The sequence below is a fragment of the Acinonyx jubatus genome, chromosome C2, assembly GCF_027475565.1.
Source record: "Acinonyx jubatus isolate Ajub_Pintada_27869175 chromosome C2, VMU_Ajub_asm_v1.0, whole genome shotgun sequence".
Classification (NCBI taxonomy): Eukaryota; Metazoa; Chordata; class Mammalia; order Carnivora; family Felidae; genus Acinonyx; species Acinonyx jubatus.
This window is the reverse complement of record NC_069384.1, coordinates 4,654,580-4,682,243: the sequence shown is the minus strand read 5'-3', so window position 1 is coordinate 4,682,243 and position 27,664 is coordinate 4,654,580. Positions and strand designations below refer to the sequence as shown.

The following is a 27,664-nucleotide window of genomic DNA, read 5'->3' as shown; positions in this document are numbered from 1 at the left end:
AGCGGCTGCCATTTTGAGCCCAGCGGGTGGTCCTGAGCCCTTGACTCTGCAGGCAAAGGCTGCCGGCCACCCTGTGCGCAGCACTCCGATGGGACTTCTGATGTTTCTAATGAGTGCTCCCATAGCTGCTCCAGATCTGCCCACCCACCCTTCCAGCCTCCCTCTGCTGATGGGACTCCAGGCGTGTCTCTAAGAGGTCACAGGGAAACACCAGAGAAGCTCTTGGCAGGGGCCAGACAAGCTTGGGCCTTTCGGGGCTGCCCCAGCCTCCCTCCCCCTCCTTTTTGTTATGGGATCCCCACGTGACCTGCAGCCCTGTCCTCTCCCCTCTGGGTCCTGGCTGTTCACTAAGGGACCTGCCAGACCAGGAGTTGTACTCCCATCCCCCAGCAGGCAGCCCACAGGGGCAAGCAGGTCAGATGTTAGGCTTGGCTACTTTAGGTACAGGGAGGGTCCTGCCTCTTTGTGGTCTAGGGGACCACCTGCCTTCTCCTCTGACTCTGCCCGGACCACCCACCGTAAGCCGGCATACCCTGAGTTTGTTGGTTGGGGATGGGCTTCTGTACCCCGACCTTGAGGGGGTGGTTTCCAGGCCATGTTACTTCTCCCTCCAGTGGAGATGACCCAGATCTGACTGACACTGGACCAGCCAGGGGCTCTGAAACCCCGCCGAGCTCAAGACCCTGGGAGCGGGGTGGGGGGTTGGGGGGGGAGGGGTGCAGAGACGCGCCTGCCTCTATCTCCGCACCTTCTTCCTTGTTTGTCTCCTTCACTGCCTCCCTTCTGCACTCCTATTCTGTGCTCCGACAAACTCATAAATCCACACAGAGGACAGTCCCGTTCTCCAAATGGCCCCTGTCCAAACAGATGCTCGAATTTGTCTTCCTCCAGACTTTCACCGGGAAAGGGACGCAAAGAGGCTTTCAGAAGCTGACCAAAACAAATACGACACAGTAAAGAAGACGTGCTTGCAGCCGAACGAGTCGTCTGTGGCCACCAACCTGCTTCTGATTCTGCCACTCAGGGACTCCGCCTGCCTTGGTGTTAATATCAACGAATCGTGATGATGTAAAATTCCAAGTACGCAGGAGAGCTGTGAACTCCGGAAGGATGCTAACTCTGGCAAAGAGGATTCCCGCTCCCCCCACCCCCACTGTCCCCCCACCCAGCATCACCTGTGGGATCCCAACCAAACCCCAGTCTCCAGAATGAGGACTGGAAGCGGTTCCCAGAACAATGGGAAGGACGGAGCTGTGTGGTTACAGGGAGGGAACAAGGCCATTCTGACCAAGCCCTGGAGCTGAGGAAGGCTGACAGCTCGGGTAGGCACCCCCCAGATCCCAGAAACACACAACCCAGGGGCAAGTCTTAACATCCAAGACATGTTCAGGGAAGGTAAACGTTGACTGATTCCTACCCAGCGAGTATGCCCACATAGGTTGTTCTGTGCCGTTGACTCTCACGATGGTCAAATACACACCTGAGCAGAAAGAACCATCATTTCGTGAACCACAAAGAGAAAGATATGTTACCATTACCCCATGACATGAGGCTTTCTTATCACTTAGGGGTTTTGCTTTGTATCTTTGAAAGAGGTTTACAGTCCTACTTGGCCATTCCTGTGTGAACATAAAATATAGGTGAAATAGACTGGTGAGTTATTCCTTTCTTTAAATTTTTAAGTGTTTATTCACTTATTTTGGGAGAGAGAGAGAAAGAGCTTGAGCAGGGGAGGGGCAGAGAGAGAGACAGAGAGAGACAGAGAGAGACAGAGAGAGACAGAGAATCCCAAGCAGGCTCCACGCTGTCAGCACAGAGCCCGACGCAGGGCTCAAACCCACGAACCGTGAGATCATCACCTGAGCTGAAACCAAGAGTCAGACACTTGACCTACCGAGCCACCCAGGCGCCCCAGGATAGTTGGTATTTAAAGGGAAGCCTGACGTGAGTCTTATTTCCTCCTGTGCTAAAATGTGCCCGTTTCGTCCCTTTGAGAAGGGAACCTCGTCCAGGTAGAAGAACCCAGGCTTCGGTGGCCGGTGAAGGCTTCAGATCCAGCTCATCGTTGTCTGCTGGGATCTAAGGCAGATCCTCAGCGCCCCCCACTGCAGCACGGGCACAGGACGCCTGCCCCGGAGCGACAGAGGACGCAGTCAGCGCCCAGGACGCGGTGGGACCTCAGCGCCGCTGTCCTTCACTGTCCCTCCGAAACGGGGACATCTGCCCTGCCTGCCTCTCACTGTGCAAGAGGCACATCGCTGCGAAAACTTAGCAGCAGTGAGTGGGCACTGAGCACACGGAAGGAGCCACTGTGCACCTGTCTGGACAGCGCTGGTGAGTCCTACCCTCTCCACGCTAAATGCTAACTGCTCCCTCTCTGTGCCCCTTGTCCCCTCCTCATGGATTCTCGCAGCAGCCTCCTAATCGGTCCCTCTGTCTCTGGGCTCACCACCACCCATCTCTCCTCCACCTGAGCTGGAGTCGTGTTTCCAAAAAGAAAATGTATTTGTGGTGTGACCTTGCTAACCTGTCATCTCTGATGGAAGGGGCTATTTGTCCCATGTGGCTCCAGCTCTGATGTGGTCAGTGGCACAAAGGACGGCTCAGCATGTCTGTTAAACGAGCCACAGGGATGCCGTCTGCAGGATCACCTGGCCCTCCTCACCTTCTGTACGCTCCCCGGGCCAGTGTTCTGGGGTCTTCTCCAGCTAGACCATCCTGTGGTCTCTCAGAAAGGTCACATGATAAGGAGCACAGGCTGTGAGGTCTCCAGAATCTGAATCCCACTTTCACCACTCAGCAGTCAAATATCAACTCTGGGGGCGCCTGGGAGGCTCAGTTGGTTGAGCTGCTGACTCTTGATTTTGGCTCAGGTCACGATCCCAGGGGCGTGGGTGGGAGCCCCGTGTTGGGCTCTGCGCTGGGCCCGGAGCCTGCTTTAGATTCTCTCTCTCCCTCTGCCCCTCTCCCCTGCTCGCACGATCTCTCAAAAAAAAAAAAAAAAAAAAGAAAGAAAGAAAAAGAAAAAAACCCACACAAAAAACATATCAACTCTGCCTCAGTATCTCATTTGTAAAATGAGAATGATCATGGTGCCTGCTAACAGTTATTATTAGGAGTATATATTTCACTGAGAGGACTGGCATGTTTTCTACCAACCGATACTATTTTGAAATAAATCTCATTTCATTCATAAATATTGCAGCATGTCTGATCTAAATAATATCTGTTAAACACACACACACACACACTCTCAATGCCATTACTCTAAAAATATTACTCTAAAATACTCTAAAAATATCAGTAATAGTTCCATAACATCATCCAACCAGTGTTCAAATTTCTCTAATTGCCTTACAAGTAACTTTTCCTTTTTGTTTAGTCATGAGCCAAAGAAGATCCCTGTGCTGCAAATGACTGATAAGGGTCTTGGGACTCTTTTGATCTATAACAAGACTTGGCAAACTTTCTGCAGAGGGTTAGACGGTAAACATGTGAGCCTTCGAAGCCACATGGTCTCTGTAGCAACTGCTGAAACAGACAGACACGGCTACGTTTCAATAAAGTTTTATTCACAAAAACAGGCAGCAGGGCTGAATTGGTCCCCTGGATGTCATGTGCCAACCCGTGACGTAGAGGCTTAATCAGATTCGGGTTCGATTTTCCGGCGAGAACATTTCACTGGTAGCATTGTGGACTTCGACGAGGAAGCACGGAATGCTGGGTGGTCCCTCTGCTTTGTCTGTGAAGTTCTCAGCCAGGGATGCTCAGTGCCCAGATTCATTAACCCCTTAAGGGCTGCTCAGTGACAGTATTCCAAGCCCATCATCTTTCTTCTTCATGTATCAGCTGCAAACCTTCTATGAAGAGAAGTTTCCCCTCACCAATTATTTGGTTATACTGAGGTGTAGTTTGTACAGGAAAGTCAAGACAATAGATGCGTGATTCTTTTCCCTTCTCTGCCAGTTTTTTTTTTTTAAGTTTATTTATTTATTTTTTGAGAGAGAGAGGAGAGAGATTGAGAGAGAGGCAGAGAGAGAGGGAGAGAAAGAATCCCAAGCAGGCTCCATGCTGTCAGCACAGAGCCCGACCCAGGGCTTGGTCCCATGAACCCTGAGGTCATGACCTGAGGTGAAATCAAGAGTCAGATGCAGGTCGCCTGGGTGGCTCAGTCAGTTAAGAGTCCAACTCTTGGCTTCGGCTCAGGTCATGATCTCGTGGTCCCTGGGTTTGAGCCCTGCATCAGGCTCTGCGTGGACAGTGCATAGCTTCCTTGGGATTCTCTCTCTCTCTCTCTCTCTCTCTCTCTCTCTCTCTCTCTCTCTCTCCCTTCCCCTGCTTGTGCTTTCTCTCTCAAAATAAATAAATAAACTTAAAAAAAATCCCCCCCCCAAAAAATAAAAGAGTTGGATGCTCAACCGACTGAGCCACCCAGGAACCCCTCTCTGCCAGTTTTTGAAAATAACACATTGGGCTCCTTAGCATGCTTCCAAAAGAATCAATGTACTTTTTCAAAGAACACTATGATCGAATAGGTTTCAAGATAATTGAAGTGTTTTGAGCCATTGCAGTTACCACTTCGAATGCTGTTTGAATCGTCCAGGCTCTGCCTTAGCTCTGGACAGAGCCTCCAGAGCCTTTGGTTACATCCTTGCTTCCTGGTAAGACAAGACGCTCCAGGGTCACGATGCTCAGTTTCGTCCCCAGACCTGGGATCAGCCTTCTCTGGGGAGCCACCGTTTGCTTTACGGGGAGGGGGTGGGGGATGTGATATTTAGAAGCCCTAATGTAGGCACTACAGATGTTCATCGTATGTAGGTGTTTCCAGTAGACACAGCAAGGCTTCTTCTTCTTTTTTTTAAAGTTTTATCTATTTATTTTGAGAGAGAGAGAAAGTGTGAGCAAGGGAGGGGCAGAGAGAGAGAGAGAGAGAGAGACCCAAGCAGGCTCCACATGGTCAGCACAGAGGCCGATGTAGGGCTCGAATTCACGAACCATGAGATCGTGACCTGAGCGGAAGTCAGATGCTTAATCACTGAGCCACCCAGGCGCCCCAAGGTTTATTTATTTACTTTTTTAAGTAAGAACGACCTCAGGAGTACCTACTGGAATTTCCAAATCAATTCAGGACCACAAGTCTCCAGATCTCTTCAGTCGGACACCTTATTCCCTTTCTCCCATGCTCTATTTCCTGGTTCGCCTGGGGAGCTTTTAAAACCAGCCGTTCCGGAGGCCGGCCCCAAACCAACTGCGGGGTGGGATCCCGCAGGTGCCTCACGGAGCAGCCAGGCTTGGTGCGCAGGAACCAGTGCTCGGGGCCGCCCGGGGGCTGGGTAGGAATAAAGCTGGAGACCTGTCTACAAGCCCGTCCATCCAGGAGTGAAGCTCTGTTAGGGTGAGGAGTGCAAGGAGGTAGAAGTAGAGATAAGGAGGCAGACAGCACCTTCCAGAAGGGTGGCTGCACTGCACGGGGAGGGAGATAAGCCAGCAGCCTTCACAAGTGGGGTCAAGATGGGTTTTACCAAAAGGGAAGTGGGGGCTGTCTGCATGTTTGTAAGTTTTGAGAAGGAACCATGAGGCAGACAGAAAAGGAAACCACAGGATACTAAAGAGATGATCTGATAAGATTCCCCTGGGCTGTAGGGGGTTGGCGTCTTGCTCTGTCTGGGAGGCCCTGGGAGAGACATAGGAAAGGGCCCTTTGATTCTCCGAGTATGGTCTGACCCTTTCAGGGGGCCCTTTAGCTCAACGCTATTTTCATGATGACAGTAAAGTGTTACTTGTCTTTCTCACTTTCCTTCTGTTCTGCGGGCTGGGTGGAATTTTCCAGAGGTTTCCGAATGGACGGAATGCAGAAGGGTATATGAGAATCCAGCTGCCTCCCATTAAGCCAGATAAAGAGACTTGCAAAAATGCAAAATAATCATTCTTCTCACTTTTTGAAAAAGTTAGTTTTTGTTAAAATGGTATTTGACGGGGGCACCTTGGGTGGCTCCGTCGGCTAAGCGTCCGACTTCAACTCAGGTCATGATCTCACGTTCCGTGGGTTCGAGCCCCGTGTGGGGCTCTGTGCTGGCAGCTCAGAGCCTGGAGCCCGCTTCGGATTCTGTGTCTCCCTCTCTCTCTGCCCCTCCCCTGCTCACACTGTCTGTCTCTCTCTCAAAAATAAGTAAATATTAAAAAAAATTAAAATGTTATTTTATGTTGTTGTATAATGGGTTTGTTACATTATTTTTTAAGTGCATTATTACATATTGTTAACATTTGTTTTAATTCCTAATTTGGTAACTATTGATAGGTATGATCTACATAAACAAAAGTTCCTGGGGCGCCTGCCTGGCTCAGGCCGGGGAGCGTGCCACTCCTGATCTCCGGGTTGTGAGTTCGAGCCCCACAACTCGAGATGGTCCAGAGATTACTTAAAAAATAAAAAGAAAATCTTAAAAGATTTTATTTTTAAGCAATCTCTACACCCAGTGTGGGGCTCGAACTCACAACCCCCAGGTCAAGAGTCGAATGCTCCACTGACTGAGCCAGCCAGGCGCCCCTAGGGTCCTTAGTTTTTAAGGGAGTAAGAGGGTCCTCAGACCCAAAAGTGTGAGAATTGTTGGTGTCGAAGGAGCTCAGAGTTAGTGCTAAGAACCAATGAAGGTCAACAAACACATCAGTGACAATCTTCGTGACCAAGCAACACGTATTCCTGGAAGGAATCCTTGGTTGGCTCCTTGGGAAGGAGGGCAAGACCCATTCTCACCCTCAGCTGTGCCAGGCATTTCTGGGTGAGGACGTTTGCTCTTTGCAAGGAGGGGTGGGCCAGTCTCACTCGTAGGCCTCGGTTTCCCCATGTGGACCCAGAAAGTGTGGCCGAAATGGTGGCTCTTACAGAGATTCTTGGGGAATGCTGGGGTGCGGCAGGGGGTGTGAGGGGTCTACCTTCTCCCTGCCGCTCACCAATGCTTTGGGACACAGCTTCTTTCTTAGAGAAGGGCTTCGGGGAGTGTATAAAGAACCCCTAATTAGCTCCGGAATGACAGGCCTGCCACGTAAGGTTCCAGGGAGAACACCTGGGAGGTAAAACTATTGTTACCCAGACCCAGGCTGCACCCTCGTTGTGAGTAGGGGTCGGGTCAAGAATTGCAAGACCATTTGTAACAGAGACGGCCATGGGGACAGTCATCAGATGCCGTCACTTCAGCCCCATTCGTTTCTGAGAAGACAGCTCCAGCGTCCATGAAAACTACATGAGGTCCCCTGTGACCAGATCTTAATGCGTCTGTTTCCCGTAAACTTAAACTGGCGTTTTCAAAGTGAAAAGCTCATGAGTGCTCACACTAGGCGGGGGCCGGAGTCCCACAAAGGACACACCTTAATTAGACTTGATTTTCAAAATTTTCCCTGGTGGTTTTTAATAATGAGAGCAAATGTCTCTGATGTTGAACTTCCAGTCAGGTAGCCCCTATGCCAACGTCCTTAATAAATTGCATGTGCTTTTTTTTTTTTTTTTTTTCCCAAGGTTGTGTTCTTCCGACAACTGTCTGCACTTCTTTTTGGACCCCCTCAAGACTGGACACCAAGGAGTATAAATAATCATTCTTTAAAAATTATACTTCGTCTACAACCTTGAATTCGAAATGTGAATATATGAATATAATAGCTCTGGAATTACTATGCAGATTTATGGGGATATCAATTTAGGTTATATCACAGGCCGTACCAGGCCTTTCTTTTTTGAGGCTGGGGATTTGTTAAAGTTGGGATACAGTCTGGGGAAAATGTGATTTTTATACGCACAACCGAAGATCTCTGACATATGGGTCTCTTGCAGAGCGAGACCTGATTCTAAAATCGAGAAGACAGGAATAAAAATCAAATCTTGGATAGAAGTAGCTGGAAATTACAGCGAGGAGCAAAGCTTTGCTCCAACCTTCCCACTGTTTGAAGACGGGCTTGTTTGTTTTTTAAAACAGCCAGCATATTTCAGCTGGAGGAGGTAGAAAAGATTCGCCTGCTCCTTGTTTCAGTGGAAATCAATGGACCTTAGTTTGTGTAACTGTTCCCCCCCCCCCCCCCGCGTTTAGTACCTAAAATAAAATAGCCCTCGTTGCTGGCACTGCTGAGCCCCTTCTTTGGTCTTGGTGTCTGCGGCTAAACAAGTATTAATTAGATAATCCGCCGGGAGCTGGCGGAGGGGGAAGCGGAGGGTTGAAAGGCAACGTGCAGCCTTGGCGGCCCTGATTTTTGCATCGTGACTGCAACTCGCTTGGTGGACTGAAGGAGTCCTGGGGGAGGTGAGGGAGCAGCTCCCGCCAGCTTCCCATCTGCATTACGGACAAGCGTGGGGCGGAGAAGCCCAAGCTCAAAGCCAGAAGCGGACACCACCTCCCGGGCGGTGACGGTGGGCGCCAGGGGGAGCCGAGGCTCGGGCAGCCAGCAGAGGCATCCAAGCCCCATCCCCTCCACCCCCAAGATTTCTAGGGAGAAGTCTCCAAAGCTCTCGCGTCCTCCCTGCCTCCCCCACCCCCGCCTCCACTCAGATTTCTTCCAAATCTGCCGGGGGGCCGAAGTGGGGACAAGGAAGCGGGAGTGAGCAGGCATGGGGGTGGGGATGGGGGTGGGTGTTCAGCGCACGGAAAATGCCCAGAGAGGCAGCCAGACTCCGCCGGGCTGAAGTGCGGCGGGGAGGAACTTGGCGAGGGGAGGCGCTGACTCCTGGTGACGCTCGCGGCTCTTTGACGATTCCCCACTCTCCTCTCTGACCCTCCACTCACCCCCCCGCCCCTGCGGGGCCCCCTCGCGCGCGGGGTCCCGGGGCCAGTTCAGGCCCTTGCTGCCCCTTTAAGGGTTCCCGAAACTTTCCCCCTGGTATCAGATGAGCCTCGTCACATCCGTTGGCCGTAGCAGCGGGGCGCGTTCCGAGGAAATTCGGGACTCGAGTTTCCCGGGGAAGAGGCGCGGCCCGAGACGAGCGAGGGCGGGCGGGGCGCGCCCGGGGCGCTCCCGCGGACCCCGCGCTCCGCCGTGACCTTGGCCGCGGGGGAGGGGCCCGGCCCCTGCGGGGCAGCCGCCGCCCGCCAGAGGGGGCAGCGGCGACCAACTTGCTCAAGTTGGCGGCGCGGGCTGGGGCGGCTCCGGCTCCGGCGCCTCCTCCCGCTCCTGCGGTCCTCCTCCCGCGGTGCTCCTCCCAGCCGCCGCCGCCGCCGCCGCCGCCCGCCCGCCCCGTGCGCGCCCGGCCCTGCCCGCAGCCCCGCGCCGAACCTCCGAGCAGCCGCCGCCACCGCCGGACGGGACGGGCCGGGCCGCGCGCGTCCCCCGGGCCCCGCCGCGGGCATGGGCGCGCAGGCCCGGGCGCTGCTGCTGCCGCTGCTGGCCCACTGGCTCCTGCGCGCAGCCCCGGCGCCGGCCCCCGCACCCCTCACGCTGCCCCTCCGCGTGGCCGCGCCCACCCCCGGGCCCGGGACCCCCGCCGCGCCCCGCGCCGCGCCCCGAGCCGACGGCCTGGCGCTCGCCCTGGAGCCCGCCGGCGGCGCGGCCAACTTCTTGGCCATGGTGGACAACCTGCAGGGGGACTCCGGCCGCGGCTACTACCTGGAGATGCTGATCGGGACCCCCCCGCAGAAGGTAGGTTGGTGGGCGCTCGCCCGCTCCCCACCGCCCCTGCGGTCCCCCAGGCTGCAGCCGCGGGTTTCCCGGGGGGCCCGTGGGGGGGTGGGGCGGGGGGCGCCCGGCGGTGCCCGCGCGCGGTTTAGCGTCGCCCCCGACCACACGCCGGCAGGGCAGAGCTGGGGGGCGGGGCGGGACGCCGAGGGGCCCCCGCCGGGCCGGGAGCGGGGCGCGCGCCCTGGGGACGCGGGGCGGCCGGGCGTCCTGCCCCGGGGCGCTGCCGAGGGCGTGCGCGAGTGTTTCAGAACTTGTGCGTCCGCCGCTCCGAGCCGCCGGGCGGCGAGCGCCTCTAAGGGGCAGCCCTCCTGGGGAGCGGGGAGCCGGCGCCGTGGGCCTCGGGCGCGATGCCGAGGCCGCCAAGGGGCTCACTTCGGGTTCCTCTTCTGCTCCCCACGATCCCCCCACCCCCATGCTGTCTCATGGCCACGGGAGCCCGTGGCCGGCCCCGGCGGCGCAGAGCCCGGGGAGAAGGATGAGTGCGTGCGCCCGGCGGAGGGGGCCGCGTGGCCGCGTCCCTCTCCCGGAGTTGGCTCGTCGGCGTGCTCTCGCCGGTCCGGCCGCCCAGCCTCTCTGCACCGAGCCCGGCGTCCGCACACGTGGCTGCCGAATGTATGAAAACGCAGTCGGGCGCCTGCGGAGCAAACAGGGGCTGAGCCAGGCTGCCGGGGACCGAGTGGCCTCCCGAGGACAAAATAAAAATAAAACCAAGCGGCATTCTTTTTCTCTTAATCTGATTTTCATTTATTAGCACTTTTTTTTTTTTTTTTTTTTTTTTTTGTAACGAGAACCCAGTGGCCCCAGGCTCGGTAATCTGAAGAACAGGAAAATTTCAGGAGTCGAGTTGGCTCTCCTCCTCCTAACACATTACCTAATCCAAGTGTGATGTGAAGTCAGGTTTTTCTTATCAATTGAGTACAGTCTCAAGATACTTTATTTTTATTTTTAACGTTGTCATTTGGGTTTTAATTCAGCTATGATTCCCCCATAAATAGAACATACTCATGACTTGGGTGTAATTCTAATTAAATTATTCAAGACTTTTCTGAAGAGGAAAGATGCGCCATGCTAATTCTTTTAAAAAAAGAAACTCTGCAGAATAACTTCTATACTTGCTTAATTAGTTTGAAAAAAAAAAAAAACCCTTCAGAAATGTGTTCAGCTCAAAACTTTGACTCTGCTTTTTGCCTTTCATCTAAGTGGTGGCTCCCGGGGTGGATGGTGGGGAGGGAGGAGAGGGAAGGAGTCAGCTGAGGAAGCTTAACTTGACCGCGGAGGCTGGTGCTGGTCAAAGCCACCACGTGAATACTCCAGCTGGTAGTGGGAACTTTGTACTTTTCTGCCTTCCCAAGATTTCACAAGATATTGACGATCAACCTCTTTTGTGGCCTAAGGAAGATGTTTTGGGACCGGAAATGACTCTCCTCTTGGGAATGTGTGCCTTGAGGGCAAGAGCTCCTGTTAATTTTTTGAGTGGAAAGGAATTCTTTGTACTGAAGTAAAGATGAGGGCAGTTTGGGTGCTGTGATAAAAGGGGGTTTGAAGTCTGCCTCCGGCCAGAGAGAAGGGAGATGGGGGAAAAAAAAGTCTCAAGAAAAGCTTAAAAAAACAAAAAAAGCTTTCTCTGGGGCTCTCACAACAAAAACTTTCATAAATGATAGCTTTTCTTTATTAATTAATGCAGTGACCTTTCCTTTATTTTATTATTTTTTTAAGTAAGCTCTGGGTCCAACGTGAGCCTTGCACTCACGACCCCGAGATCAAGAGTCGCATGCTCTACAGGCTGAGCCAGCCAGGCGCCCCGGTGACCTTTACTTTAAAATGATGAAGTTTAAATAACAGAAATGTATTGAATGCCTCGTGTTTGTATCCTTACCTTGGCCAAGGGAGTAGTTCATTCAAGGTTATGTCTCAGTTAAAGATTAGCATGTTTCCAGGGAAGGCTGTTTTTAACAATCCAGATTTAATTTTTACATTTGACGGGGAATGAAATATTCTGTTCCTCCTTCTTGGCCTGATTTAGTAATAAGCTGTTTTATAGCAACATCCGTGTGTACGATCTTTCCAAATGCCTACTATAGGTGTTAGTGACAAGTGCACTGGGATTCATTTCTTCCCTGTCTCCTCCCGAAATGTCTCTGGCCACCAGCAGGGTGTTTGCAGCAGGCCCTGGGGTGACTTCTGAACTTGGAGTGAGGTTTCCTGCTCTATTAATGGCCAAGAGTTATGCATTTATTCTCTGCTGATTCTCCTAAGCCTAAAATAAAACTTGCTTAGGTGGAGAGAAAAATGAAATTGTAAATTCAAGCATTAAATAACCAAGAATTTTTGGAGAAGTAACAGTCGCAGATCGTTCGGAGGGCTCCCCTCGTGGCAAGCAGCCTGCTGCGTGTCTCACGGGTGCTCTCCTTGGGGGTTCTCACAACCACCTCCCAGTTCTGATACCCATTTAGGGGATGGGGCAACAAACCTGAGGAGGTTGAATGGCTGGCCCAGGGGACGGGACAAGAAAGAGAGCCAGAAATCGGGCCCAGGTGGCTGGAGTCCAGAAGCCGAGTTCCGAACCACTGGGCCCCTGCCTACCTGCTCCCTTTCCTTCCCGCCTCCTTTATTTTACTTTTCCCTTTTTCAAGTTTGTTTATTTTTGAGAGAGAGCAGGGGAGGGGCAAAGAGGGAGGGAGAGAGAGAGAGAATCTGGGCTGACAGCACAGAGCCCAGCTCGGGGCTCAAACTCACAAACTGTGAGATCCTGACCTGAGCCGAAAAAGCAAGAGCCAGACGCTCAACAGACAGAGGCACCCAGGCACCCCTCCGTTTCCCTTTAAAAAGAAAAATTTGGCCTCCAGGTACCCTCTCTGTCCAGCCAGAGGTCCCTGGACCTTAAACCCCAAGGTGTCAGGGACTTAATAACGTGACCAAAGAGGGACCCCAACCCCCCGTGGCCCCTTCGTCCTTTCCCTTCCTTCAGGGCGACATGATGAAGAGTTGGACCCAGGTGTGCCTGGGGGAGAGCCACAGGTCAACAGGAACCAGAGCCACGCAGGTCCCTGCTCTCCCAAGGGAGAGCCAACTATTGGACACGCGCACACGTGCTCGGTCCCCGCATGCCTTAATCAAGAACTGGGGGGTCTGTCGTTCTGCCTGACACTCTTCAAGACATCACGGGCATCTGCCCTGAAGCCCGTGGGAGAGCAGGGCCACGTGGGCATGGGGATGCGGGCCAGGTGTTGGATGCCATCATGGGACCTCGTTTGAACAGTAGAGAACCCGCCTCTGCTTGAACCGTACAGTTTGGTCGTATTAATAATAATAATGGCGTGCTAAAATGATGATAATTATAGCAATTTCCATTATTTAAACAAACAAAAAAAAGGTTTCCAGGCTGACACGATAAACCCACTGGAAATGCTAGGGGGTCTGCAGCTCTGTACCTGGTAATGGCCTCCAAAGGCCTCCGGGGTTTCTGTTGAAGGATTGTTCTGTCCTCTCTCCACCAATAGGGGTGAAACAGACAGAAATACGATCTTCATACTTAACCATTCGAATGTAAAGAGCTACAAAATTATTTGGGGGACTCCCATTTTAATCACAGCATGTTGGCTTATCACTTCTTAGTACACAATTGTTTGGAAGACTTTGGATTGAAAATATGTGCCAAGGATCTGCAATTTAGGAATTTGTCTTTTTTGGAACCAGCAATCCAGTGTCCCTGAATTACATTAAGCCTCACTGCAGGCAAGGCTGGAAAAAGGGATGGGCACCGAGAATAAGTGTTGTTTTTTTTAATGTTTATCTATTTTTTAGAGAGACAGAGAGAGAGAGAGAGAGAGCATGTGTTCGTGTGTGCAGAGAATAGGGCAAAGAGAGAGAGAGAGACAGAAATCCAAGCAGGCTCTGAGCTCAGGCTCTGAGCTGTCAGCGTAGAGCCTGACGCGGGGCTCAAACCCACAAACCGGGAGATCATGACCTGAGCCGAAATGAAGAGTCAGACGCTTAACCCACTGAGCCGCCCCGGCGTCCCCCGAGAATACATTTGCTGGAACACAATGAGATGGTAAATATTACGGACAATGACGTGTCTGGGGTTAAAAGAACAAGAAAGTCAAGGCTAGGTTCCCACCAGCTTCTGTGAGTGGAAGGCGCCAGCTCCTAAGCTCTAGAGAAAGAATTAAGATCCAAGTCCTCCTGCGGAAGATGGAAAGGCCAGGCCGAGACATCTGCGCAAAGCACCTTAGAGGGACCGTCTGAGAAGTCGCTAGCAACCGTTAATATTAATAGCTAACCTTTATTTCAGGCTCACTGGATGTTGGGCCCCACGCTAAGCATTTTGCATAGGTCACCTCCTCTAATCCTGCAAACAGCCCTGCGAAGGGCGGGTAAGTGACTTGACTTAGTAGTTTTCAGATGGAGAGAGCGAGATCCCGAGAGGCCCAGCAATCTGTCCGTGGTCCCACTGGTGAGAGGCCCAGCTGGGGTATCGATCCGTGGGGTCTGCCCAGCTCCCCAGGCCACTACCCCTCTTTTGCATCTGGACTTTCAAAAAAATACCCATTTTAATTTACCCGTGGATGACCTGGGTTTTGCGGGGAGCCTCCAGGACGCTGTGGCATCACACACTCGTGACTGAGGACAGGCGATCGGCCGCCCTGTGCTGCCCTGCTCTTATCGGTTGGCGATCTTTTGAGTTCTTAGTTTTCTGCAGCTGCTGTGACAAGTGGCCGCAAACTAGGTGACTTTAAACAGCAGAAATACATTTGCTCACTGCTCTGGAGGGCGGCCATCCGGAATCAAGGTGTCGCCAGGATCCCGTTCCCTCTCCTGCCTCCCCCAGCAGCCAGCCTCTGCCTCCGTCTTCACAGGAAATCCCCCGCCGTGTATGTCTCTGTGTCCAAATTTGCTGCTTCTTAGAATGACACCGGTCATTGCATTAGGGTTCACCCTGATCCGGTCTGACCTCATCTTAGTTTCTTCACATCTGTAAAGACAGGCGCCAGGGGTTAGGATTTCTACATAATTTTTGTGGGGGAAACCGACTGAGCCACCCAGGTGCCCCAGTGGGACACGAGTTTTAATCCAGAAGTTCATTCTGAGTTTGTCATTCTGTGTATTTTCTTTCATTCTATCCCATGTTTCAGTTGCCAATAATTTTTTTGTATGTATTTATTTATTTTTAAGTGTTCATTTATTTTTGAGAGAGAGACAGAGTGTAAGCGGGGAAGGGGCAGAGAGAGAGGGAGACACAGAATCCGAAGCAGGCTCCGGGCTCTGAGCTGTCAGCACAGAGCCCGACGCGGGGCTCGAACTCTGGAACTATGAGATCATGACCTGAGCCGAAGTCTGAGGCCCAACTGACTGAGCCACCCAGGTGCCCCAGGACTCAACATATTTTTTAAACAGTTCTTGTCACGTTGCACAAATTCTCGAGTTGCCAGACTCATTGCCTAACTTGAGCAAAGTCCATTTGTGTAAGCTCGGATCACTGGTATTTTAAATACCTATGACTAAGAAATACTCATGTTGGGAACAACAAAGATGTAAAAGGCTTGAAAGCTTGTATTTCATCTTTTAAAGACTATAAGGCATCTGTCACCCTTCTTTATTGAACATATTTGATACAGAATACACACCTTTCACTTGTAGTACTCCTACTTGTCATATCTCGCCCTGTCTCAACTTCTGACTTCCTTTGTTGCAGATAGGTGAGCTTAACCTCCTTTGGGCTTCCTGCTTCTTCCTGGAATGATTGCTGGCGTCTCCTAACTAAAACTTGAAAAGGGGAGGTTTAAGGTTAGCTCGCGAGTTGAGTGATTTCTCCACGGTGGTAGTCCATGCTGTGTTGAACCCGAGGACAGGAGTTTCAAGGCGGTGGCTTTTTCCCTTCCCTGTGGTGCCTGGCAGCCCTTGGGTTTATTTTATATCACAGACACGGTATGAGCAGGTCAAGCCTTTGGCCCGGGTTTCGGGGTCCACCTAGGCTGAGGGTGGGGGTTGGTGGGCGCTGACTTTTGCCCCAGCCCCAGGCAGAGTGCAGCAGGAGTAGCTGGTGCGTCCATTGCGATGATGTTAGAAAGAAGCCCACCGACCCAATCAAAGGAGGGATGCGGAGACTCAAGCACAGTGAAGCGAGGCTTTAATCAACATTCTTGCAAGAGCAGGTGTCTGACGGACAGGCACACTCAGGGCAGTTACAGCAGACAATTTATCTCCTCGCGTGCAAGTCCCTCCCCTGGTTCCTCATTGGCTGAGCACTACAGGGGTTACAGCCTTACCGGGAAGTCGCCTATGGCCACCGAAAGCCAAAAGTGGTCTGGTTGGAACAAACGTACATTCCCTGAGGTGACACACAGACTTTCAGTCCCTCCTCCCTTTGTTCTTTGGTGCATGCTCATTGCAAAGCCCCCGAAAATAAGCCCGTGAGACAGAGAAGGGAAGAAGAACGAGGAAGTGAAATGTCTAAGGGTTTGGGACTCCAATGTAGGGGGGGGGGGGGTTGTGTATATTTCCAATAGGTTATAAACCTACTATTTAACTAGACAGCACGGCATTTATTTGGTATTTCTTTAAAAAATTTTTTTTAAGTTTATTTATTAAGAGAGAGACTGGGCAAGGGGCAGAGAGTGAGAGAGAGAGAATCCCAAGCAGGTTCTACACTGTCAGTGCTAAACCCAATGCGGGGCTTCAACTCACAAACCGTGAGATCATGACCCGAGCAGAAATCAAGAGTCAGAAGGTGCTTAACCGACTGAGCCACCCAGGTGTCCCTTGGTATTTCTAACAGTGAATCCTCTCCCTTCTCACAACGATGGGCACTTCTGTCTCCAACCCAAGAGCCTCCTTGTATGACCAGCAGTGAGGCCTCTACTCAAACACTTGGCTCCATTGCCATATGCTGTGGATTCCTCCGCTCACTCTGTTCTGCTTGCCCATCCTGGGTTCGATGTTGACGGCGGGGCTCATCGTATGCTAGTGACCGTGGATACTACCTGGAAGCAGAATGGCTGTGAGGCAGGTGGATGGCCCCGCTTAGCTTCTGTGACGTCGTGTGTGCGTATTTGCGGGTAGAGTGTAAGGGTGTGTGCCTGTATTCTGAGCTGTGGAGAAGTGGTGTGTGATGCGTGGCTGGATTGGCCACCCCTTGGGGGCCCTTTGTCCTCTTCTGGCCCAAACGGAAGATTTGATTATTTATTTATTTATTTATTTATTTATTTGCCCATTGCTGTTCGGTAGCTTTTTTCGCCCCTGGGATCCCCAAAGAGGACAAAATGCTCCTGGCTTGCTGGTGTAACCACATTCAAGACACTCAACTAGGAGGTTTGTTTATGAGTTCGTGCACACCAGCCAGCACCGGTCACAGGTTGGACGTTTTGGGATCTTTATTATATGGCACGTCATATACCTGTACCTGATAATACACAATCTCAGCACTGCCGTTTTAGGAAGATAGAGAGCACTGTCTGAAGAGTAAAGCAGTGCTGCCCTGGGCCAGCTTCATCATTCCAGGGAGCCGTAAAGGGCGGTGGGAAACTTCTCTCCTTCCAGCACCACGATTTATACCTGGCTTCGCTAAGGCCAGGCTCGCGCTCCCCAGTGCCAGGAGTGCCTCCAAAACGCAGGCGCACTGAATAAGTGGCCTTATTGGCGGTATGTGGGGGGACTGCTTCCGATTGCCAGCCCTGCAACCCACCCCAGAAACAAACAAAAAGTCAGCCCACAAGCCAGGCCCTCAGAAAGTGGTGCCGTGCAGGAAAACGGGGGAAGGTACCGAATCAAAAAGTTTTCCCGGGAGCAGAGAGGTTAGGACAGCCAGGACCCTGGTGAGAAGACAAGCTCCTCGGGGAAGGTAGGTGTGGATTCCAGAAGCCTCCGTGGGCATCCAGAGCCCTTTCCGCTACATCAGGCCGCGCCCGGAAACCATAAGCTTTTTCCAGCCAGACAGGCCCCTGGGGAGCCGGCAGAGCTGTGCAGTCATTTGGGAAGCAGGTGTTTGGGTGCTGACCGTAGAGGTGCTGCTTGCCAAGTGCTGGTGTGGGAGAACCTCTCAGAGCCTCAGTTTCTTCATCTGTAAATTCGACCCGGTGACTTGAGATCCCTTCAGAGGCTCTAACACGCAGCGTTTACAATCTGTTTTAGTTCTGAGCGCTCGCGAAAGCTCTAATATTCAGCTGTGTGCAGTCACCCGGGCATCTGTTAAAATGCAGAATCTGGCTCCGCACCCTGGGGGGAGGGGAGGGCATGGGTCACAGGTCACAGCTGGCGGGGAGGGACTAAGAGTGCCTGGTAGGGCTGGGTCGAAGTAGTATCCCAGGACCCAGCCCCGGTGTACTGGGTGAGTCCTCTGCATTTTGCCCTGTTCCCCTGGTCCCCCTTAAGCAGGCACTCGGCCCCAGCCCGGGGACACTGTTTGCGAGCAGGACAGAGGCCAGATTCTCCTCTGCGTGGTGGTTGCGTGGAACCTGGCATGAGTAGCTTTTTTCATCTTCCTAAATGTTATTTGGTCAGTGTCTCCTCTGCGGGTTCAGCAACCTCAAGCAGACTGCCTTCCAGAAGCTTCTTTGTGTTTGGCAGCTTGGAAACGAGGAGAACGTTTTCTCCAGGGACCGTGCTCTCACGGCACGTGTGCTGACGGTGTCCTTTTTAACTTTCCAGTCTGTCACGGGGCAATAATTTGTAAAGCGATAAAAATGAGTTAGTAGGAAAACAAAATGGAAATTAAAAAGTGTGTAAATACAAGTGCTCCTTCTTTCAGTTCCTGGGTGCAGCAGACATCCGGTTTCCTGGTTGGGCTGATGTCTGTTTCAAGGCTTCCTCTCCCATCCTGTGGCTACCTCGTTGCCGATCAGCCCTAATTGTTGGGCTTGTGGATCGGGCAGTCTGGGGAGGCCAGACTTCTCACTGATACACGTGTTCTAGAAAGCTTGCTCTGTAAGACGCGGGGCAAGTCAGAAGTTATTAGAAATGGTTCCAGCCACTGATTTTGTTTTGCTGTCCCTCCCTTTAGTGGGACGGTGGCTATTTTTGCTAAAGTGGAAAGGGAATATGGTGGTGCTGGTTTCTGTGCTTCCCAGCCCCTCTCCAGTGGGGGTGGGAAGAGAGCTTTTACACCGGCAGCAAATAGGTCTAACCCAGAGGTTTTCTCTCCCAGGATGTTGTGCCTTCTCGGGGACATTGGGCACTGTCTTGAGATGTTTTTTGGTTGTTGCAACTTGGGTGGTGCCACTGGCATCCGGTGGAAGCCAGGGACGCTGTTGAACATCCTGCAAGGAAGGCACGGGACGGCTCCCCATGGCAGATGATGGTCTGGTCTGAACTGTCACCGATGCCAAGGGTGAGAAATCCTGGTAACTCGGCCTGCCACCCGTGCCGGCCTGGGAGCAGTGAGGGGAGAATGCCCACGAGAAGCATCTGCCGTGGGCACGAGCCAGCAGTGGCTGCTCGTGACACCCGTGGACCTCCCCTGATCTTCAAAGCCCTGTCTTGTTCCAGCACTGCGGGTCTCCTCCTTGGGCACATTTATTGAGTGACTACTGTGTGCCAGGCCCTGTTCTTCGGGCGGGGGGGGGGGGGGGAAGTGCAGTTTGGCTGCGGCCAGCAGCGTGGGAAGACGTGGAGGGAACCAGGTGAGGCCAGGCAGGCAAAGGCAAGGGCTGTGCACTGGACAGCGAATGCACGTGGGCCCTGGGTGCTGCCGACGGATGCATCGGCCTTGGGAGTAGCTCATCTTTCCTCTATTTTCTTTTTTTAATTTTTTTAATGTTGGTTTATTTTTGAGAGAGAGACCGACAGAGCATGAGTGGGGGTGGGGCAGAGAGAGAGGGAGACACAGAATCCGAAGCAGACTCCAGGCTCCGAGCTGTCAGAGCCTGACGCGGGGTTCAAACCCACGAGCTGTGAGATCATGACCTGAGCCGAAGTCCGGCACTTAATCGACTGAGCCACCCAGGCACCCCCGTCTTTCCTCTATTTTAAAATTGCGCTTTGGGGTTAGATTTTATTAGAACAGAGTCCTTAGAGAGGCAGTGTGTGTGTGTGTGTGTGTGTGTGTGTGTGTGTGTGTGTGTGTATGCGTGCGTGCGTGTGTGTGTGCGCGCGCGCGCGAGCGAGCGTAGGGAGTGAAGAGTGGGTGGGGCGAGCTAACCATGGTTAGCCAGGAATTTCTGAATTAAAAAAGAAAATTACGGGGGCACCTCGGTGGCTTGGTCAGTTACGCATCTGACTCTTGATTTCAGCGCAGGTCATGATCTCACGGTTCGTGGGGAGCCCCGCATCCGGCTCTGCGCTGACAGCACAGAGCCTGCTTGGGATCCCCCCCTCTCCTCCCTCTCTCTCTCTCCCTCCCTCTGCCCCTCCCCTACTTGTATGCTCTCCCTCAAAATAAATAAATAAAACTTAGAAAACAAAATTAAAAAAAGAAAGGAAAATGACGCTCAGTGTGCCCAAGGGAGGTGGGACGCCAGACAACCGTTGCTTGTTTTCTAACAGTGCCTTCGGTCAGGTTCCCCAGGGACAGAAGGAGCTAAGAGTGTGGATGGGTGCTGTATTTGGCAGGTGATCCCGGGATTCATGTGTAGAGGGTGGGGGAGGGGAGAAGGGAAGGGGAGCGTGTGGGGAGAGGGTGCAGGTGTGGGCAGCGGTACACGAGCCCCCTGAGGGTCTCTGAGAGGATGCCCAATGGACTAGGGGTCCCAGGTGAAGGGCAAGGGCGCTGGGCTCCCCCTCCCCCCACCCCACCCCTGCTCCTGCAGGTGTGTGCCCAAGGCTGCTCCAGAGTGGGCAAACCAATGGCTAACCTTTGGCATTTGTGGTCCTACAGCTGGTTAGAGAAGGCCACCAGGCGGTCACAGGGGCCGTGCACTTGGGGCTTTGAGGGTCAGATACACGGAACAGTTGGCTTAGCACGGGGTTTGCTGCGGCCGCTGCAGCCCTCCCGCTGGAGCTGTGGCTGGCACCAGTTAGGCTAATATCTAGGCAAGGAAAGAAGGAATACGTTCCGTCACTGAATGTACTTGAGGGCATCTTTTCGGCCTTTCACAAAGCAGTTTGGAAATGCTGCTTTAAAATCCTAACTTCCTAAAGCGCTCTAGAATCTAACTCACGGAAGCCTCTGTGAGTCAGTCCAGAGTGTGCTTCTCATTGAGACGCGTACTTTGAACTTTTTTCCAGAAGAGGAGGATGTGATGTGTGGGCACTGAGCAAGGGAGAATGCTTGGTTGGGGGTGGGGGGACGGGCAAAGGGAGATGATGTTTTGAGGTTAAAAACAACCACAAAACCTCCTTTGAAGGTCGAGTGCTCTGAACCCGAGACTTCCAACACTTTTGCATGCCAGGTGCCTTGCGATGTCTGAAGGCAGTGAAGCAAGGGGTACAGGACAGGGTCAGGTCCCAGACACCCTGACACTCTTGTGAAATCCACAAGCTTACGGAAGCCTAAGGATTTATCATCCCAGCTGTGCGCTTATAGTGTATATAACACCAATTAAAAAATTTTTTTTAACGTTTATTCATTTTTGAAAGACAGAGCTCGAGCAGAGAAGGGGCAGAGAGAGAGGAAGACACAGATTCCAAAGCAGGCTCCAGGCTCTGAGCTTTTCAGTACAGGGCCTGATGCGGGGCTTGAACTCGTGAACGGTGAGATCATGACCTGAGCTGAAGTCAGACTCTTAACCAACTGAGCCACCCACCCAGGTGCCCCACCACCAATTCTTTTTTCCTTTTTTTTTTTTTTTTTTTAAGTTTATTTATTTATTTTGAGGGGTGGGGGAGGCGGGCAAGCAGGGGAGGGGCAGAGAGAGAATCCCAAGCAGGCTCCGCGCTGCCAGTGCAGAGCCCGACGCGGGGCTCGAACCCACAAACTGTGAGCTCGTGACCCGAGCTGAAATCAAGAGTCGGGCTCCACTGAGCCACCCAGGCACCCTGTCTGACACCAGTCCTTGAATGTACGCTCATTTCAGAAATACCTAAGATATGTTCTGTCGCCCTAAAGTCTGTAGACATATGTGCATTTTGGCTCCTTACCCCTGCACGGGACCTGGTAGTTTCTGTGACCCCATCTGCCCCACCCAGATGGGAGAGACTGGTGGTCCTTGGGTGGGTGGGGTTGCAGGCCTCCTGCTGGGCTCTTTATAGAGCGCGGAGACCATCCCCACCTTCCCCTCCACCCCTGAGCTGGTGCCTCACTGTCTCACTCACTAGGGGACCTGTTCATCCCAGTCCTGGGTTTTCTGTGAACACCAGCCTCGCTGTCCTGGGTTTGTGAGCCATGCCGCTGGCCGGACAAGTGAAACATCCTAGTGTTTGTGTTCAGGCCTCCAGGGAGGCGGGGGCCTGCCCAGCCTCAAATCTCAGCCTCACATTCCACCCCAGCTCTGCCAGTGCCGTGCGTGGGGCTCCCAGTCAGCGGCACACATTTCCTGTGGCTGCTTGGGGGCCGGCCCCACCTCAGGTCCCCTCTGCCCCAGGAGTGAATACAGACCCAGCAGTTCTGGCCCCTCCAGCCGGACAGACAGCATCCCTCCACAACGTGCAGTGTCACCTTGCCTTCCACACGGACGCTGTTGCAGCTGTGGTTTGTGATTCTTTGTTTTTCTTTCTTTGAATGTTTGTTTATTTTTGACAGAGAGAGAGAGAGAGGGACAGAGCACGAGCAGGGGAGGGGCAGAGAGAGAGGGAGACACAGACTCGGAGGCAGGGCTCCAAGCTCTGGGCTGTCAGCACAGAGCCCGACGCGGAGCTCGAACCCACAAACCGCGAGATCATGACCTGAGCCGAAGTTGGAACGTCAACCGACTGAGCCCCCCCAGGCACTCTGGTCTCTGATTCGTTGTAAGCGAACCACGTGTGAGATAGTGAGCTAAGGGAGATACCGGAAAAGCGGCGTTCTGAGGTCTGGTGGTCTGAAATTTCATGGCAGTGTGCCTTTGAATGGCTGTTTTTGTTGGTTGGTTGGTTTTTTAATGGTGGGCACGTGGTCTTTTCGGTCTAGAAGCTCAGGATGTTCAGTTCTGAGGGATTTTCTAGTAAAACGTCCGCTCTCTTTTTTGGGGGACCAAAAAGAGTTACCCAGATGTTGAACTTCTGGTTCCGTCTCCTGTCCCCATCCCTTGGTCTTTGCTTCTATGGCAGATTCACGGCTGCCACCTTCACTTTCACTTTCGAGAGCGCTTTCTTGTTCTTCTGAATGTTCCATTTCCTGCTTGTACTTTATTCTTGTTCCAAAACTGCATATCTGCTATTTCTCTGAGGAAATTACTGCGATTTTTTTTTTTTTTTTTTGAATTTTCTTCCCGCTTCCTGTCTTTTCTCTGCTGCCCCTGAATCCTGCCGTTAGGGGCCTGGTCTGGTCTGTGTCACAGGCCACAGACTTTCTTTCCTCAGATGTCCGGGGAGTGGTGGCTGACTGTTCATATTTAAAAGGCAAGTGTTAGGAGCGCCTGGCTCAGTCGGTAGAGCATGTGACTCATGGTCTCAGGGTTGGGAGTTCAAGCCCCACGCTGGGCGTGGAGCCTACTTTAAAAAAGTAAATCATGTAGGGGCGCCTGGGGGGCTCAGTCGGTTGAGCGTCCGAATCGGGCTCAGGTCATGATCTCCTGGTTCGGGTTTGAGCCCCGTGTCAGGCTCTGTGCCGACAGCTCAGGGCCTGGAGCCTGCTTCGGATTCTGTGTCTCCCTGTCTCCCTCTGCCCCTCCCCTGCTCACACTCTGTTTCTCTCTCTCTCAAAAATAAATAAAGATTAAAAAAAAATTTTTAAAAAGTAAATCAATTAAAGGGAAGCGTTAAAAGACCAAAAGGGAGGCTGTGTGTGTAGACCGCGTATAGAGTGAGTTTTTGTTATTTACATGCGTGCCTAGGTTTTGAAACATGGCGGTGACAGTGACCCTGTTACCTGACCAGTGAGCAATACTTTCACTTGGGTGGTCAGATCAGAACACCTTCCCAATCCTCTCCTCTCTGGCCTGCGGTGGCCTGTGTGACTCAGCCCATAGTGGTGGACAGTGGGACGTAAATTGGGGTCTCCTGGAGGATTTCTGGGAAGCTTCTCCTGATTAGAACAATGGATGTGGCTGGGATTATAATTCCTGCTCCTTCCTGCCATTGATGAAGGTGAAAGCCTGTCAACAGGTAGCCAGCGTCTGACCTTGAGAGACAGGTTTGGGGGGAGCAGCAGAGATTTGACGCTGGTTTCTGTGAGGTGTTGATCTAATACCAATTCTCTCTAGACACTTCTGGACGTGGAGAATAATCCCTACTTGTTTGAGCCGCTTGAAATCTAGTTTTTACTTGCAGCCAAAAACGTTCCAAATGATGTGCCATCAGAAGTTTTTGGGAAAAAAATAGCTTACTAATTAAAAAAAAAAATACTTGACAGGCCCCTGGGTGGCTCAGTGGGTTGTGTCCCGACTCTTGATTTCAGCTCAGGTCATGATCCCAGGGTTGTAGGATCAAGCCGTGCTTTGGGCTCCACGCCAAGCATGGAGCCTGCTTAAGATATTCTCTCTCTCTCTCTCTCTCTCTCTCCCTCCCTCCCTCCCTCCCTCCCTCCCTCCCTCCCTCCCTCCTTCCCTCCCTCCCTCCCTCTGCCCCTCTCGCTTGCTTGTATGCTCTCTAAGATAAAAATTAAAAAATTACTTAATGCAATTTGTCATTCTTCTTAACCTCTCCCAAGAAGAGGAGGACAAGTCTAAAAAAGTCTTCTCCTTAATGTCTTTATTGCTGTTATTGGCAAGACGCTTAGGACCACCAGGAGGAGTGAGGGGGCGAGCAGACTAAGGCCCATGGGCCAAATACGCCTGTTTCTGTAAAGTTTTATTGGAATGCAGCCATATGGATTGTGGATTATGTGTTGTAAGTCGTCTCACCCTACAGTGGCAGAGTTGAGATGAAGGGGCCTAGGTGGCCAGCTGGCTGGCGGTGGTTTTGCTCACACCGGCAGGTGGGAGCTCTCTGTGTGGGCATGGGGGCGGGGGAGCTCCCGGCTCTCTGAGGATCCCACTGAATACCCCGCAGGATGAGAGTTGAAGGTGTAGACATCGGCCACCTCCACGATGTACCAGTCGTGAAGTCAGATGAACACGTTCTTCCCTCAACCCCCCTTTCCTTTGGCTCCAGTCCTGGGGAAATCACAGGCATTATTGTGAACCAGGTGGGGAAACAGAAGTACATCCAGTCATGCCTCCCCTTCCCCAGGGTGGATTTCTGAGCTTAAGGCAGGTCTACCATACTGGATGAGCTTGAGTTTTGTCCTTAGGGCTCGGCCGATCATGCCCGAAAATGAATGAATTCCCACAAAGCTTTTGGAAGAATGCAGCCTTTGCCCAAGACTTCATTCAAGGATGGGGAAGAACAAGTTTCAGAGCGTGTTTGAAGGCAGTCGTGTGACGACAACGTTCTACCAAAATATGACGCCATCATACAAAGGCTCTGGAGGGGGGTTGGGAGATGTCTCAGAATTATGTACGCATTTGCCCTTTGACTCACAAATTTGCTTCTGCGGGTTTACACAGGTTATGGGGGGAGGGCATGAAAAGCATCCCCCAAGGCTATGGTGATGGCACCTGCAGCTGCAAACCATTGGAGACAACCCGGATGTTTGTGGAAAGGGGACTCGAGGAGGGAAGTGTTGGTCTACACTCTGGGACGCGATGCAGCTGTGAGTGAGGACTGTCGTTCAAAACTTCAAGTGAGGAAGGGCTCCTGGGTGGCTCAGTCCGTTAAGACCCTTGATTTCGGCCCAGGTCGTGATCTCCCCGGTTCGTGAGTTCGAGCCCCACATCAGGCTCCGTGCTGGCAGTGCAGGGCTGCTTGGGATTCTCCCTCTCCCCTGCTTGTGCTCACTCTCTCTCTCTCTCAACATAAATAAATAAGCTAAAAAACAACAACAACAACAAAACACCTTCAAGTCAGGAAAGCCAGATGGAGAAAAGAGGGTAGCATGCGTCTAGGAAAGCAGGTAGGCGTGTGTAGGCGCCTGTCTCCCCTCCCCCCACCCCCCCTCGATGGTGCGGGACAGAGGCCCCCAGAGCTGGGTGACTGTGCGGCTCCGTGAGCGCTGCTTTTGTTCCGTCACCTGTCCTCTGCTGACAGCCCGCAGAACATTCTCCAGGCTCCAGCACATTATCCGTCTGGTATGTTGGAAAGATCAAGACCTCTAAAGATAAGTTACATGCTTTCACTTCCCAGAAAGCCACCGTTGCAGACTGGCTGGCTTTTATTGTGATTACAGGGTGACTGGCAGTGGTTTGCTACTTAGCAGATACTGAAAAAAAATAATAAGCAATTAAAACAGGTCCCTTTAAGGTGATATTTTCACACCGCATTAGAAACGGCTTTTTCATAAGAAACTCCTAAGGAGAGATTGAATTTAATTGTTTAGAGAGAGTGGGAACATGAACGGGGGAGAAGGGGAGAGAAAGAGAGAAACCCAAGCAGACTCCGTGCTGTGTGTGGAGCCCGATGTGGGGCTCAGTCCCACGACCCTGGGATCATGACCTGAGCCAAAATCAAGAGTCAGACGCTTAACTGACTGAGCCACTCAGGCACACCCCCAAAGATGATATCTTTAAATGTTTCCATCATTATTTAACTTCTGCCACCAGAAAGGTATGTTTGCTATGTACATAAACACTTTTGAACCCTTGGAGACCATTTATTACCTGTGTAGAAATCTTCCAAAGAATTTTAATTACTTAAGAAAAAAAAAACAAACCCAACCACCTAGAGAAAAGTAGCACCTTCTGGTTAGTTTGCTAGAACTACTGATTGACATTAGGGAAGGTGAAAGTTTAGGATTCATCATCTCCATTTCACAGATGAGGAACCTGAGGCATAGCTGGTGGGCGAGCAGAGCCAGGATTTGAAAACAGCTGGTCTGGGCCCCTATCTTGTGCTCTGAACCACTGGTAAACTCGCTCTTAGCATGTAAGTCCTAGATATATACATGCATGGGGCTGAGTACTCAAAACTTTTTCTTTTTTAAAAAACTGTTTTTAATGTTTATTTTTGAGAGGGACAGAGAGGGACCGAGTGCAAGAGGTGGGGGGGGTGGGGTGGTGCGCAGAGAGAGAGGGAGACACAGAATCCGAAGCAGACGCCGGGCTCCGAGCTGTCAGCACAGGGCCTGACGCAGGGCTCGAACTCACGAGCTGTGAGATCATGAGCTGAGCTGAAGTCGGATGCTCAACCCACTGAGCCACCCAGGCGCCCCAAGAATATTTTTCTTGGCGGACTAGTTTCTCCACCAATTTTCAGAGTCACTAGTCCGTGAGAGTTCGGGTGCCCTGTAAGGGGGGGTGAGGCTGGTTCGATTCAAGAGAAACTGCTCATTGATGAGCTGAGTTCGTGGGTGTCTTGGAATAGCATAGACAAGACGCCTAGGAAAGAGACATTCATTGGTTCATCCGCCAGTGTGTTCGGACGCCCGGCCTTCTGGAAGATGTGCGGGCTGCCTTGTTTAATAAGTGCTTCTCCCGGAGCAGCCCCAGGATAGCACCGGGCGGTCGGAAGCTTTATCTAAACCATAAATATCAACTCCCAGCAGCGATGGCCGGGCAGAGCCTGCGTGTGGTGTCTCCCCTTTCCCATCGGCGGGTGTCACTTACGCCCGCCTGAGTTGTGGCGCTGTCCGCTTTTTTACGGGCAACCGCAGAAGTCAGGGTGCGGCTTGGATTTGCTTGACTTTTCCCACCTGCGTAGGTGGGGAGGTGTGTGGGCCCCCCCTCCCAGCCTGCTGGCTCCCCTCCGTCCTCCCTCTGGTTCTCACTCCTGCCCGCCTCCCTGCCTCCTTCTGGTGGATGCTGCTGGAAAGGGGAGGAGGGGGAGGAGGCCGGCTAGGAGCAAGGTGCTAGGGACGCCTGTGCGGGTGGCTTCTGATCTGGGTGACCGAGTGCACATGGCACCACACGGGGGGCCCCAAGGAGGAGCTGGTTTTCCTGGGACGCGGTCTGGGGGCCAGCTTCTATGAACTGCACTGCTCAGGCTCCCTTTTCCCTTGGCTTGGGATGAGGGGTGAGAGAAG

At 52.4% G+C, this 27,664-nt stretch overlaps 1 protein-coding gene across 2 annotated transcripts in view; it reads left to right on the top strand.

Moving 5' to 3' along the window:
- Nucleotides 1-9,242: 9,242 nt before the first annotated feature.
- Nucleotides 9,243-27,664, top strand: part of BACE2 (beta-secretase 2) — an 89,997-nt gene continuing 71,575 nt past the window's right edge. The window contains exon 1 of one of the 2 annotated variants that reach the window (XM_053220539.1): nt 9,243-9,618. In XM_053220539.1, coding sequence (XP_053076514.1) covers nt 9,328-9,618 — 291 coding nt within the window. In that variant the 5' untranslated portion in view covers nt 9,243-9,327. The remainder of the gene's footprint in view (nt 9,619-27,664) is intronic. The other variant, XM_053220538.1, reaches the window with a different exon arrangement.